This window comes from Vipera ursinii, assembly GCF_947247035.1.
Source record: "Vipera ursinii genome assembly, chromosome: 14".
NCBI classification, from domain to species: domain Eukaryota; kingdom Metazoa; phylum Chordata; class Lepidosauria; order Squamata; family Viperidae; genus Vipera; species Vipera ursinii.
The window spans coordinates 11,540,842-11,555,885 of record NC_139527.1 but is presented as its reverse complement, the minus strand read 5'-3'; the positions used below and the strand labels follow the sequence as shown (position 1 = coordinate 11,555,885).

General features: G+C 49.6%; 1 protein-coding gene across 14 annotated transcripts in view; it reads right to left on the bottom strand.

The window, feature by feature from the left end:
* The window catches only part of DEPDC5 (DEP domain containing 5, GATOR1 subcomplex subunit), a 74,397-nt gene that overhangs the window by 21,395 nt on the left and 37,958 nt on the right, over positions 1 to 15,044 (bottom strand). For 13 of the 14 annotated variants that reach the window (XR_014493797.1, XR_014493798.1, XR_014493799.1 and 10 more), the window contains 8 exons: positions 13,951 to 14,013; positions 10,730 to 10,913; positions 9,195 to 9,352; positions 8,681 to 8,798; positions 8,039 to 8,206; positions 5,340 to 5,559; positions 4,579 to 4,715; positions 3,412 to 3,520 (listed from right to left, as the gene is read on the bottom strand). Coding sequence is in view for 10 of the 14 variants with exons in the window: in XM_083373843.1 (XP_083229969.1) it covers positions 3,412 to 3,520; positions 4,579 to 4,715; positions 5,340 to 5,559; positions 8,039 to 8,206; positions 8,681 to 8,798; positions 9,195 to 9,352; positions 10,730 to 10,913; positions 13,951 to 14,013 (1,157 nt within the window). In the remaining 4 variants the exon portion in view is untranslated. The remainder of the gene's footprint in view (positions 1 to 3,411; positions 3,521 to 4,578; positions 4,716 to 5,339; positions 5,560 to 8,038; positions 8,207 to 8,680; positions 8,799 to 9,194; positions 9,353 to 10,729; positions 10,914 to 13,950; positions 14,014 to 15,044) is intronic. The other variant, XM_083373849.1, reaches the window with a different exon arrangement.

The following is a 15,044-nucleotide window of genomic DNA, read 5'->3' as shown; positions in this document are numbered from 1 at the left end:
GAGATTAATCTATCAAATCGGTTTGCTCTATTGCAAGATTTGGAAGAGATGAACATCACAGACCAAAATGAACAAATAGTCAAAAACATGCTTTAATCTGCTACATCTATAGCACCACCGGAAAAACACTTTGTACAGTCAAAAGTTTTTGATGAAACTACTGACTGAATGAAAAACCAACAGACAATGAAGAATACTGGAAGTTTCATAAATAAATTGGAGTACGTTGAACTGTGCTGAATAATAAAGTGTATCCAAGAAGAAATGCATCAGCTTAATGTGAAGCTTGTAAAAAAGGCAAATGAAGAAAGCAAAGGGATTAACAGAGCAAAATGCAAGCAGATAAATACAAGAAAGAAGGTTTTTGCATTAAAATGTTAAGATGCTCTCTGTGTAGAACAAAACAGGAAATGTTAGAAATAATTGGAAAATTCTATTCAGACCTATACAAAGATCAAGATCACCAAAAGTAATAGCACCCAAGAAAAAGGAAATGCCAGATATCCTAGTGGAGGCAGTACTGTGCCATAAAATCAATGAAAAGTGGCAAAGCTTCAAGAAATGACCATGTTACAGTTGAAATGCTAAAAGCTGGTGGTCACAGTTTAGGCCAGATACTAGCAAAATTATTCTCGAGATGCCTCAGAGAAGAAAAAAATACCCGATACGTGGAAAAACGCTGAAGTGATCCTTATACACAAGAAAGGGGCCCAAGATAATTTAAAAAAAACTCGCCCAATAAGCCTTCTTTCAGTCATCTACAAGGTTTTCACCAAGATAATAACAAAAGAATATTGAGAACATTAAATGATGCACAGCCAAAGGAGCAGGCCGGGTTCAGAAGTGGCTACAGCACAATGGATCACAACCAGGTTGTTCAGCAAGTCATTGAAGGGCAGAGCGAGTACACCATGCTTCTGTGCGTGGCTTTCATTGATTAAGAAAAGGCGTTTGACTCAGCATTCCAGCAAGCAATAATTAATGCATTGCTCAACCAAGGTGTAGACATTGCTTACCTAAACTTACTACAATCAATATCGATTGGCCTTAACAATCTTAAAGTGGAAATCCACATAGAACGAGGTCTATGGCAAGGCAAGGCAATATCACCTGTCCTTTTGTCAGCCTGCTCTGAAGAAGTATTTCGCAAACTAGACTGGGCAAAAGATGGAATAAAAATCAATGGTGCCTATTTAAATCACTGAAGATTTGCAGATGATGTCGTTCTCTTCTCACAAGACCCAGAAGAGCTACAAGGACCCATACAAGAGCTGCACAAAGCAGGAGAAACATTCGGCTTAAAAATAAAACTGGGAAAGAGCCAGGCTGTGTTTAATAAATTCACCAAAGAAAGGAAAAAAATTATATCTGGAGAAGACCACTACATATATCTTGGCCAATGGATCTCAACGGAAGGTGATACAATAAAGGAAATTGAACGGAGTGTTACCGTAAATGTGGTTGGCAGGCATTCAGCCAGCTAAGCATAATTTTCAAGAAGCTTTCTCCCCCTACGCCTGAAGAGAAATGCTTTCAATCAGTGTGTGCTACCTGTTCTAACGTATGTTGGTGAAACATGGACACTAACCTCACCACCAGTGCAAAAGCTACAAGTGATGCAAAGAGCCAAGGAAAGATACAAGCTCGCCATTACAAAACAGGATAGACAGACCTGCCCATGGATTAGAGCAGAGCTCCCCAACCTATGGTCTGCAGCCAGTTACCGGGCCATGGTTTCTTGGCCACCAGGCTGTGGGAATAGCTGGTGAGCCCTCCCCACTTGCGGTAGCGCCGCCATGTGGGTGCTAGCAGCCCTGTTTGCGCATGCACAGGGGCTCTAGCACTGCCACCAGCACAACATGGCTAGCAGCCCATTTGCGCATGCGCAGGCAACAGCATGCCACCGCAGGTGCAGGTGGCCCTCTTGCGCATGCGCAGGCTGTGCACACACACATTTCCCTACTCCTCCCTTTGCTTCCAGGCTGTCAAGCTGTAAAGGTTGGGGAGCTCTGGATTAGAGAACAAATGATGTGATATTGGTTGACTCAAGGTTGACTCAGCCTTCCATCCTTCCCAGGTAGGTAAAATGAGGACCCAGATTGTTGGGGACAATTAAGCTGACTTTGTAATAATGCGGCTTGGGGTGTGTGTGAAAGCCCTAATAAGCAGGCATATACATAGAATGAAGGCTACTGCTAAGCTTGTAAGCCGCCCTGAGTCTTCGGAGAAGGGCAGGATATAAATGGAATTAAAATTTAAAAAAATCAGGACAGTAAAAGAACTGAAATGGAAATGGGCTGGTCACGTAGCAAGAACTGAGGGCAGGTGGACCAAGGTGGTCCTAGAGTGGATCCCATTTGATAAAAAGCATCCACGAAAGAGGCCTAAAGCAAGACGGATCGACGACATCAGCAAGTATTATAGGCCCAACTGGCAAAAGAAAGCCCAGGACTGTACTGGTTGGAAACCTGTGAAAGAGGCCTTCATCCTGCAGTGGATAGACAATGGCTAGAATGCTGATGATGATGATAGCGATTAAAAAAGCTGTAAAACACAACCAGTTCAAACAGAAAACAAACAAAAACCTGGCACCAATCTGTGCTAATGTACCATCGTCTAATCTTCTCCCAACACTTAATAGGAAAGGCAGGGCAGCTGCCCTACAGGAGGCAGTCACTCTGCTGCCCATTTTACAGATGGGAATGACAAGCTGAGTCAAACCTATGTCATAGCAGAAATGGAAGTGTTGGCCCTGCCACACCCTTCAAAGTCCAACCTCTTGAAATGCCCTCTGGCTCGGACCGTCTCAGGGAAGCAGAATGCGCCCTGCAGCTGGTCAGCCACAGCACATTTCAAGCACTGGAACTAAGCCTGGAGGTTGAAATGCCCTGGCTGAGCCAGCCTTCACCTTGAGCCCGAACCCAACCAGGAGGGCCTGGAATACCAGGGTTGTATTTTGAAGTGCCAAAGGGAGACATCATTAGGGCAAGCATCTTGCAGTTGGGCTTTTGCACCCATCTGGGATCCAAAACAATCAAAACAGAACTGCCCTGTGGGTCAAGCATTTCAAAACACACGCGCGCGCGCGCACACACACACACACACACACGTTTTCACCTTGGAAGAATGCAAGGACCTCAGCTGAACACTGCCCCCGAAGACCCCCCAAAAGATGAAAGACTCGCTAACTGTGAAGTTCAGCGTTTCTCAACTTGGCCACTTCAAGATGGGTGGACTTTAACTCCCAGAATTTCCCAGCCAGCGTCCGACCTCTTTCACACACGCCTCATCCACCTGGTCTGGTGTCGAGACTTGGTGATCCTGTCAGCGGTTAACGGAGGGCACATGCAAGCCACGTGCACAGAGCCACATGCATGAGTGTGTTATTGTCTTTTAAGTTTCTGCCCTCACCTTCCGTGGACTGTCCATGTACGTAGGTGTCATGGCGATGCTGCCACTCTCTGCTGGTTGGACAGAGGTCTTCCCAGCGAGGACTGCGGCTTGTTGTTCCCCCAATATCCTAGGAACAAGTGAGAGGAGTCAGTGAAAAATCGGTCAGTCTTCGGAGAGAAGGAAATGCCCGGTCTCCATGCCAGGAGGACCATGCCAGCTCCCATCGGAGGTTTTGATTCTGGGCAAGGAGCACACAGAGAGGCACAAGCAGGACTGCACTGAACGCCCTCTACCCGCAGGGTCTCCGAGGGGGAAGCGTCAGGCCTGAGGTGGTCGACACCGTAGATGAACAGAGATCCCACCTCCTCCCCTGCCCATCTCCTCCCTCCCTCTCCACCTTTTAGTTATAGCTGATAGTTTGAATTCTTATAGTGTTTTACTTTTATTGTATACATATTGTTACACTGTTTTATTCTTTTTAACATTGTAAGCCACCTAGTCTTCTTGTGATGAGATGGGCAGCAAACAAAATTAATTAAATAAACAAACAAACACCTCAAACAAAATTGGACCCATATGATTATTTCAAAAGGAAAAGTGTGCATCTCTTGGATGGATTACTACAATGTGCTCTACCTGGGGCTATCCTTGAAGAATATTCAGAAGCCACAGGTGGTATAGAACGCAGCACTATGGACAGTTCTGGAGGCCCCTTGGGCGACACGTGTAACACTGCTGTTGCACGAGCTGCACTGGTTGCTAATTTGCTTCTGGATTCCATTCAAGGTGTTGGTCCTTACTTCTAATTCTGGGAGTTGTCAGCTGGGTCAGGAATTCTGGGAGTTAAGGTCCACAGGTGGTAAAGGGGCCACAGCTGCCCACGCTTTGATGATCTCAAAGGCCCTGTCTGATCCTTGCTATCTACGACCCAGATTTGACTGGCAGGGTACCAAGGCATGCAAAGGGTGGAAGACTCCAGAGAGGGTTATTAAGCGTGTGTACGTGAAGTAGATCCTATGCACTCAGAGGTTCTTCCAAAGAGATCCAACTTATTGATCAGCTGAACCAATTCAGTGTCAGGCAGATATGAAGCAAGCAGGTTCCTAAACTGAGAAACAGATGTGTGGATGTACGTGGGGAGAGAGTGACACAATCCTGCGCAGGTGTGCTTCTCTGGGAACTCACCTTTGGCTGGCCTCCATCTCCAAGAGAGCCGAGAGAGCAGAGGTCCCCTTCTTGGCCAGCGGAGGCGGCCCTGGAGGTTCCAGAGAGGGGGCAGGAAGAGGGCTGGTGATCTGCAGGCCTTTCATTGCAGGACCTTTCTGGACAGGAGGAAGACAGCGAAGAGTCAGCGACAGAAGAAAAAGAGGAGAGATGCTCATGGGGACCTGAGGGTGGTCAGTTTTAGGATAGCCTTGGATTTTCCCAAAGGATTCTGGGAACCGGAGGTACAGGAAAGCCACAGAGCTTTCTCCCTTTTATCTCCCAAGAGAATTTGTTCTATCCCTTTCTTGAAAGCAGAGGAGCGGCATAATCTTCCAATGCCGGTCATCTGAATCTCAGGTCCCCCAACCTTCTGGGCACCAGGAACCGGTTCCACGGAGAGGTTTTTCCGCAGACTGGAGGGGGCTTCCTGCATCCTATTGATGGGGCTTGGCTTGTTTGCGCGGACCGGTTCTTGGCATGCCACGGACTGGGGGTTGGGGACCCCTGATCTGAATGGGATGTTTTCTTATCGTATTTTGACATGGTAAGTAAATAAAGTCTTACTTCCTTCATGTGGGGAACTTTTCATCCTCCTTTTTAAAAATCCTCCATTCATCAGGAGGCTGAGAGAGTCTTGTGTTCCTTCTACAATAGAGGACCAGCCGAGTTCTGCTCTGCAACCAGAGGTTGGTGGGGAACCGCAAGCCCTTGAAGCTCCTGGACTGGGTGTCCCGACTTACCCGGATGATCCGGTCCGAACGGTGCCGCCTGCGGATGCGGTTCAGCCCTTCCACGAAGCGAATGAAGCCGTCCAAAAGCTGCCACTCCTCTTCGTCAGAGCGAGCCTTGCCGCCGTAGATGTCGCAGTGCGCTTCGCCTTCCATGATGCGCTTGGTGGCACTGATGCAGGCCGGGAGGAGCAGGAAACGTGTCCGCCAGAATTTGAGCGATTCGATCAGGCTGTGTGGAGAGAAAGTGGCAGCCAAGCGGGTGAGATCAAGGCAGTGAATTCCTCCATGGTGCTGTCACATGCTGTCATCAGACACTGACTTTTCCCAGTGACTGTTTCAAAACCCATCTCCTCCCTCTCTTACAAATATATCCTCGCAACCTTCAATTTAAATCCCTAACCATTAAAAACCTTCCCCACTGGCCTGTCTGGAAGGATAAGAGTTCAAAACAGGGTTTTCCTTCTGCCCCAACTAGGATAGGATAGGATAGGATAGGGTAGGATAGGATAGGATAGGATAGGATAGGATAGGATAGGATAGGATAGGATAGGACAGGACAGAGCTGGAAGGGTCCTTGGAGGTCTTCTAATCCAACCCCCTGCTTAGGCAGGAAACCCTATATACCACAGGTGGCACGCAGAGCCCTCTCTGTGGGCACGCGCACCGTCGCCCCAGTCCTAGGCTTTCAGCTGGGTTTTATAAAACCTTTTTGCTTTAGGCCTCTGCTGCCATGTGAAAAAAAAAGGTTCAGTCAATCAATTAATTTCAACTCACAGGGAAAAAAAGATCTCACAAAGTTGGAATTGATTGAACTTTTTAGTCCCACCCAGTCTGCCATTGCCACCACAGCCACGCCCACCCAGTGGGCCAAAGCCCACCCGGCACCCGACGATACATAAGTGGGTTCTGTGTTGCAGTTTGGGTACTCGGTCTCTAAAAGGTTTGCCATCACTGCCCTATACTATTTCAGACAAATGATTGTCCAATATAGGTACAAGTGCTGAATTTACTAAATCTATTCCATATCTTGAACTATTAAGAGATACAGATCAGGAAAGTCACAGTAGTATTAAAAATGCGGGATCCCGTCTGATTTGGTCACCGGGACCAAAGGTTTCTTCTTCCAACTTTTGGGGCTCGTGCTGGTCTCCATCCGTCCTCAGGGAACCTCGCTCTCTAGAATCGGTCAGTATTTCTTTCCAGGTATTCTGGAGAGAGAGAATTTCCCTGATGACCGGTTCCACCACGAGCCTGAAAGCTTTGGCCCCAGTGACAGACTCAGACTGGATCCTGCAACATTATCCTGGGGCCTGTATAGTTGTGTTCATTCACATAGGAAAACAATAACCAAAATGGAAAGAAGAGCCTTGCAGATGGCAAGTCATGGAATCTGTCACAGCAGCACATTGATCACTGCAGGGAAAAACGAAGCCACGGCCTGGAGCGCTTCCTGCCCGTCTCTCCCCCAGGCCGTGGATCCAGTTCCAGGTGGGCACCTGGGCTTCCAGCCTCTGGCTTCCCACACACGACTCCAGCCAGCAGCCAGCCCAAGAGGAGGTCCACAGCATCTTTTCTTAAAGGGCAACTGGAAATGTACCCTATTTATACAGAAATGATTTCCAGTTTTTTTCTCTCCACAAGACTGGAACCAGTTCAAGCTGCCCATCTCTCTCCTGGCTCATTCCGAAGAGCTAGAGAGAGACCTATGTGGAAGCTCTAACAGACCCCGTATTTCACGCTTATTTCTGCAGAAGGATGCCCCTCTCCTCTAATTCCCCATGGCCTCTCATCAACCCCTTCCCAACATTTAACTCCCTTAACCTCTGACACATCCAAGAGCAAAGATAACCTGTTACTCCGGGTCAGAGGTCCTGCCCTCCTGGCCCAACCCTGCTAGGAGGGCTCCTGGCTGCCCTCTGAGCTTGCTTGTTTCCTTGCAGACGTTTCGTCACCCAAACTAGGTAACATCATCAGTGCTAGCACTAGCTCTGATCACTAGCACTAAGTAGCTAGCATCGCTAGTACTGATGACGTTACCTAGTTTGGGTAATGAAACGTCTGTCAGAAAACCACCAGGCTCAGAGAGCACGAAGGGCCCCTCAATTCAACCCTGAGCTACAAACATCCTCTTTTATTGGTACCAATCCTGCTATCCCTCGCACTGGAGGGTTCTTCCCTGATCTGGGGATGGCACTTCCCACATGTAGGAATCCAGGGGGTCGATGACTGAAAGAGAGCCTTTTCCCTTTAGCTGAGACTACAGGACCTTCGAATTTGAGAATGCACATTGCTGGCGCAGCTGTGATTATTATTAAAGCCAGGTTCCCTGTGAAGCGCAAGAAAGATGAGCAAAAAACTTGATTTCTCCCCAATGTTCTGTAATGGGCTGTGTGAGTGACCTTGGGGGACGAGGGGAAGACAAGCTGCCCAGGAAGCAACCAGGCAAGAGAGGCCGGAGCCCCGATGGCTTAACAGACAGAGGAAGACATTTAAAAAGGACCCACACTAATGGATCAGTTAGAAGTTGGAAGCGGTTTGTACTTTCAGACTTGCAAGTTTCGGTCAACGAGCCTTACAATAAGCCAGAATTAGCTCACCTAGACCGGCCTCCCTGCCTCTGGGGCTGCTCACAAGGGCACCCTTGCGAAGAACCGGGCGCTCCCTAGACGCCCATTCAAAGAGTGGGAGGCCCGGGGCCCTCCGCTTACCTGAAATCTTCCGAACCAGCCGAGCAGATGTACTGATCCAGGTAATTCCACTTATATTCCTCTAGCCTCTCGTGGGAGAACTCCACCCAGCAAGAGACAAACTCTGAGTCTGAGTGGGAAGGACACAGACTGTAAGTGTAATTGATCTGGGCAGATTCATAGGGGTACCTAAAAAGAACAGAAATATCAAAACAAGCCTTTTCAAATCAGAGGTGCCACGGGGGAATGTCTTTTCTTTTAAGGTAAAAGTGGCCGACGAATGACTTTTGCCTCCCGGCTTTCCTACTCTCCTGCACAAGACAGTGAAACCGGATGACCCTCGCTAATTATGAATGGCCCTCTTGATTTCCCGTGGAATATAAAACCGCGGAGTCTGGCTACCAGGAGCGTCGTCTGTGCTGGGCAGGATTCCCTTCCAATACTCTATAGCCGGACTCCCCAACTTTGGCAATTCTGAGACTTGTGGACTTCAACTCCGAGAATCCCCCAGTCAGCCACGCTCAAAGTCAAAGTCCACAAGTCTTAACATTGCCAAGGATGGAGACCCTGCCCTAAAAGGCAGTGAAGACCCTGCAAGCTTCCCAATGACTCCCGTTTCCTGACTTTCTCTACTCAAAAGAATGGACAGGAACAGACGCTCACTTTGGCAGATACCGAGTGACCGTGATAATTTTGTCCTTCAGAGTCGCTTTATGGAAGGTCCGGCCCATGCTCAGCCAGTACTGGTCATCCTCCTCAGGTCGACTGCGTGACACAAGGCCTGGGCAGAGAAAACACGTGGATAATTTCCCCAAGGAATGTAAGCAGAGAAGTTATTTAAATGAGCAATCACACATGGACCATTGCTATAATTGGGGGAGGGTCTATCTGTCACTGGGTAGTTCTTGATCAGGAAAACCCATGTCCTACTCTTAGAACTTTTAGCCATCCATCACTCTTTGATCTTCACCTGGTCCGTGGTAGATCACTAGCATCCCAAGATCCTTTTCGCTTCCAAGCAGCGGTGTGTTCATCAGACTGGGCGCATCGTACAATTCATTAGTTCCATTACGTATCACGCTCCAATAAGTCAATGGCTGGTCACCTTCTGCCCCTCCCTGCTCCAGCTGCCCTTGGCTGCCCCTGTCCAAGCTGCTCTTTCAACGTAGGGACTCACCTCTGCTGTATAGGGGGCTGCTGCTGAGGGGGGGCTGGACCGCTGCCGGCTTCTGGGGCTTGCTCTGCACAATGAGCTGATAGCCCTGCATGAGGCGCTGGCAGATGAATTCCTCAAAGACCTGCTGGGCTGTCATCTGCAGGCCTTCCTCATCCCTCCTGAGACAGAAAGGGGGGGAGAGGGGGGTCGTCACAGGGAGGCAGAGCACCACCGGGGAGCCTCCCCATCCATTACTCCCTCTTCCCCGGAGCAGATGAGGAACAAGGGGCGGGGGCCCAAGAACCTGGCACCAACGGTTTCAGCCACAGGCCCTGCTCCAAGCTCAGGGGAAGCAGAAAGAGGGAGTTTCCGGAGGCTGCACAACACGGAAATTATGATCAACTACTTGCTGATGATTTTTGCTGGGAATTGGCCTGGTTTCTGGCAAAAAATGACTATTACAGAAAACAGGTTCACTTAATGACTGCAGCGTTTGCATAAGGATCACTCCAAAAAAAATCCTAAAATGGTGTCGGTCACGTGTGTGCCTCGACTTACAACCATCATGACATAGGATGGCTCCATTATGGTTGTACATTGAGGACTACCTGTATGCCATGGCTATCTCCTATGTTGATTGTTGTTTGGATGATGCCAGGCTGCTATGGGTTTTATTCTTTATATTGTGTATTTTATCTATTTCATTTCTCGCCTAGAGTCACAAATGTGAGATGGGCAGCTGCGTAATCAAATGAGTAAATCAAAGCTGCAGCTGCCGCCTCCGTTGCTGCTTCGGTTCCCCTCCTTTTAGGTGTCCTTAAGACTGGCCGGTGCCACTCTTGGGGTGCCCCTTGCTCTGGCACTGCTCCGGGGATGACCGCACCCTTTTAGTCAGCTCAAGTGCCCCCTCCACCACTATTGCGTGCACTGGCAAATCAGCTCCCCCTAAGATTGCTCCCCTCCTCCCCAGAAATATTTTGGACAGAGCCCTGGGCTTCTGATCAAGGGAAGTCACCTGGTACTCTTCTGCAGAGGCACCCCAAGAAATGACCACCCATAAGCCCAGCCAAGGAGGAGGAGGAGGAGGAGGACACCGCAAACTTCCCTGCTTGAGAACTGCAGAGATGCTATTGCTGGGACCAAAAGCTCCAAATTCAGAAGCACAAAAGCTCCCATGAATGTCCCAGTGGAGGGCAGGGGGAGGACAGGTTCAAGCAAGCAAGCGAGACTGGGCAGACTGGATGGAAAAGAGCCCCTTGGCTGAGTGAACGCTCCGGAGGGAGCTCAATCTGTAGCATGCAGCTTTTCTGAACAGGTGCGTCAAAAGCCAGGCCCAGCCTGGCTCCTCTCAGGGGGTCATTCAGCGACGAAGCCCAAGTGGGGGGGAAAGAGCCATCACGCTTTTTGCAAGGACAAGCTGACCGGCGGCCCCTGGGGTCAGGCCAGAGCAGAGAGGACAACACTAGGTGCTCCTCCTCCTAGCCACGCTTGGGGCTGAGTCAACAGCCAGCGTGACTTGGTCACCTGAGAGCCAGTGGATCCCCAGGCGGACGCACCTCTCCGGGTCCGCTTCAGGAAGAAGATCGTAGCAGCCCTCAGTGTAATCGTTCCGCAGGCTCTGGCGGTCCGGGAAATAGTCCGTGGTCAGAGGAAGACAGGCCGGAGTGGTGAGAGACTTCCAGTCCACCCCAACAGTACAACAGAAGCCTGGCACTATGGGGGGAGCAGACAGCGTCAGAACTGTCGCGTGTTGTGTACAGAGGGAGAGGAGGAGGAGGAGGAGGAGGAAAACCAGGAGCCAGGAAGTGGTGGGAGGTGCCACAGAAGCCAGTGGAGAGAAACAGACACACAAGGGGTGGAAGGCATGAAATCCAAAGGGGGGGGGATGGTGAGAGGAAGGGGGGGAAAGAAAGACAGAGTTGGTTAAACAGTGCAGTGTGCCCATGCCAGCTCATTCCCATCATGCAACTGGGGTTGAAAAGTTAATATGCTTCCCTTGCCCAGTGATTTGGAATCCAAGCCAAACCAGCCACTGCAGAATTAACGTCACTCTCAAGCACAACGAGGCGCACAAAACACAGAACAGCACCAGGATTCGAAGCCCAGTCCAGCGAATTAAACCAGGTCCTCCTCTTGTGTCAGTGCGAGAGAAAGGGCAGGAAGGGGGGAAGCGCCTGTGTCGGCAGACAGGCACGTCAGCATGGCAGCCACAGTGGAGAGAGACAACCGGAGGGGGGGGCATTCCCACGGTTCAAAAAGAAACACAAAAGGGAAGAAAACCAAGGACAGGGAAAAGCGGAAACGGGGGAAGGGAATTCAGGGGAAAGTGGTGTGGTGGGCCTCTCCCCAGAGGCCCAGAGAGAGAGAGACCCTCGAGAGCAGAGCCACTTTCCCTCCCCACTGAGTGAGACCCAGCCGCCCCCACCCCCTCCCCTCTTTCGGGACGGAAGGGATCTGTCTGAGGGATCTTTCAGGATTCCTGGGAAGGCTGGGAAGCCACCTGATCGGCACTAGATACTGGCATTTTCATACCTCTCTTGGCGAAGAGCCCCTATCAAACACGCCTGAGTAAACTGTGAAGGGCTGGTCTTAAATGGAGAGCAAAGGAACAGGCCCCAGTGAGGGCTGGAGCTGGATTCTGACAGGGTCTCCTCGGGGGAGGCAGGGAGATGCGCTGGAGGAGGGGGGCAGGGGGGCAGAAAGGGGGGGTGAGGGTCCAGAAGCCTCTGGCCTGGAAGCGCTCCTGCTCGGCTTCAGGAAAGAGACAGCAAAATGGCGGCATCAGTTACGTCCCAGTGCTGATCAACCAAGGCTCCAAAACCCAGCGAAGATATTTCATTTCTAGCACTTCTCATTCATTTCCATCCAGTTGCTGGGATGCGTATAAAGATAATCCTCGACTTAAAGGTAAAGGTAAAGGTTCCCCCGCACGTGCGTGCTAGTCGTTTCCAACTCTAGGGGCCGGTGCTCATCTCCGTTTCAAAGCTGAACAGCCGGCGCTTGTCTGAGGACGTCTCCGTGGTCATGTGGCCGGCGTGACTAGACGCCAAAGGTGCACAGAATGCTGTTACCTTCCCACCAGAGTGGTCCCTATTTTTCTACTTGCAATTTTACATGCTTTCAAACTGCTAGGTTGGCAGAAGCTGGGATGAGTAACAGGCGCTCACTCTGTTACGCGGCACTCGGGATTCGACCCGCCAAACTGCCGACCTTCTGATCGACAAGCTCAGCGTCCCAACCCACTGAGCCACCGCGTCCCTTGTCCTTGACTTACAAAAGTTCATTTAGTGAATGGTCAAAGTTACAACTGCACTGAAAAAAGTGACTTATGAACATTTTTCAGTTACGACCTTTGCAGCCTCCCCGTGATCATGTGATCAAAATTCAAACGCTTGGCAAACGGTTCCTATTTATTATGACTGTTGCTGTGTCCCAAGGTCACGTGATCACTTTTTGTGACCTTCTGACAAGAAAAGTCAATGGGAAAGCCAGATTCACTTAACAACCAAGTTACCAACTTATCAATTGCAGTTATTAACAACTGAAGCAAGAAAAGTCGTAAAATGGGGCAAAACTCACTTAACAAATGTCTCACTTAACAACAGAAATGTTGGGCTCAATTGTGTTTGTAAGTCGAGGATTACCTGTATGTTTAACATACGCACGCACGCACACACACACACAGAAGCAAACACATTTTGATACTGATTTAAAGCATCTTCTTTGGCTTCAAGAAGGGACGTTGGCGGGACTATGCCTCCCAAAATCGGCCCTTCCCTTCAGGCTCCAGGTGGCTCCCTTGGTCATTCCTGGGATGCGCGGAAAGGCCTCGATGGCGGGGTGAGCCTGCCCAGCTTTGCGGGTGTTTCTCTTACCTTCTTTTGTAAGGAGGGAAGGGCTCTACTCTCCGGTCAGGAGGGCTGTCCGGAAGGGAGATGGGAAAGCATTCAAACTCACCTCCACCCCAAGGCAAGGGCTGCTTAGGAGTGATCTCCTTTGGGCTTTCAATGGATCGCTGGCCTAAGGCGGCCCTTCCTTCTTAAAAACTGATCCAGGTTGCTTCCCCATTCTTGAAGGAATCACTCACGTGGGATCCACAATCCCATCGTAATTCTGCACCTCCAAAAGCCAAATCAAAGTACAAAATCTGATTTCACTGCCTCAGAGCAGGGACATTTGGAAGAAGCTTTCCCTCTGGGCCATGAGGGAGAAGAGAAGAAGGGGCTTAAAATGGGGTTTCCCATTTGCACCGTTCCTTAAAATAAGAGCTTGCATTCTGTTTCTTATTGCTGCCTAACTGTGGGGGAAAGGCTGTTATCCCTTTGGAGGGAGAGATCCAGCATGGATGGCACCTTTTCTCTTCTCTCCCGCTGGGTGTTCCCTACTGAATCCAGGAGCTCTCCTTGAATCAGAAGGTTTATTAGCTGCTCTCTCCATCCTGATTGGAGGAAGGCTGACAAAAACCACAAGCCAAAAATCTAAAGAATCCATCCGACACATGCTTGCTTCTTGCTTTTGTTTTTTCTTTTATGGGTTAGGATCTCAGAAGACAACATTTTCAAGGATGAAGCCCTGCCCTCGTGGGTACCTGGCACAGGGGTGCAATTCCAGCAGCGGGAACCCCAAAGCCCTCCCAGAGAGAGGGGGAGAGAGTCTGCCTGCCTTCCGTGGCATCTGGGAAGGAGTTCCATGCAAGAGACACTCACAGGTCCAAGCTCTCGAAATCACTGGGTTTATGCACTCCAAACTCCCCCCACCCACCCTTCCCAGTGCTTACTTGGATCCGGTGAGCCACCCGGCAGCTCCTTGTTGGGTGTCTGGGCATTGATTCCTGCCGTTGCTGAAAGAGAAGGGGATATGGAGGGCCTTCAAGGAACGGCATCAGATTCCAAAGGATCACATGCAAGCCAAACAAATAATATAATCACCACTACCACCTACACACAGAAAATCAGTCCCTTGATTTGCCTCAGAGCTGACCTGCTTTTAAATTTTACAAGCTACAGCTTGGGTTTATTGTTATTTTTATGCTGTAAAGATCTTTGAGGCTTCCAATCATCAAGGGGGTTACACGCTTCTTACCAACCAACCCAAAGCAGAGTTCTCTTGCCCCAGCCTCTTCGAAGGGAGGGAGCCCTAATCCCGTGAGCATCACCTCCCACACAGAGAATGGCAACGCAGAAGGAACTTGGCTGCAACGGGAGAACAACAGACAACATTCTTGTCCTGGGCTGCATCAACACTGGGATAGAATCAAGATCACATGAATACTCGTACCCCTTTAGAAAGCCTTAGTAAGACCTCACTTAGAATACTGCATCCAGTTTTGGTCACCAGATTATAAAAAAGATGTTGAGACTTTGGAAAGAGCGCAGAAAGGAGCATCAAAGATGATTAGGGCCCTGGAGAAGGGTTGTAGGAATTGGGTATGTCTAGTCTAGTGAAAAGAAGGGCTAGGGATGACATGATAGCAGTGTTCCAATATTTGAGGGGCTGCCACAAAGAAGAGGGGGTCACCCTATTTTCCCAAGCACCAGAAGGTAAGACAAGAAGCAACGGATGGGAACTAACCAAGGCGAGAAGCAACCTAGAACTAAGGGGAACAATTAAGGATGCCCCGGCGATTCTGGAATGACGGCGTTCTGTTCGATTCGGGGAAAGCCTTCTAAGCCTTCACTGACCAGCCCAAGCTACTTGCAGCTGTACTCCACAGGCACTAACCAGCACAAAAGTGAACAGTGTGCTTGAAACTGGGTGAGGAATTTGATCTTCTCTCTCCTATTTTATACCTAATTTCCTGGAAAAGATCCCAAGAAGCAAAAAAGCCTCCCAAAATGAGAAGGGAGGGGACTATAAACTCAGATGGGGAAA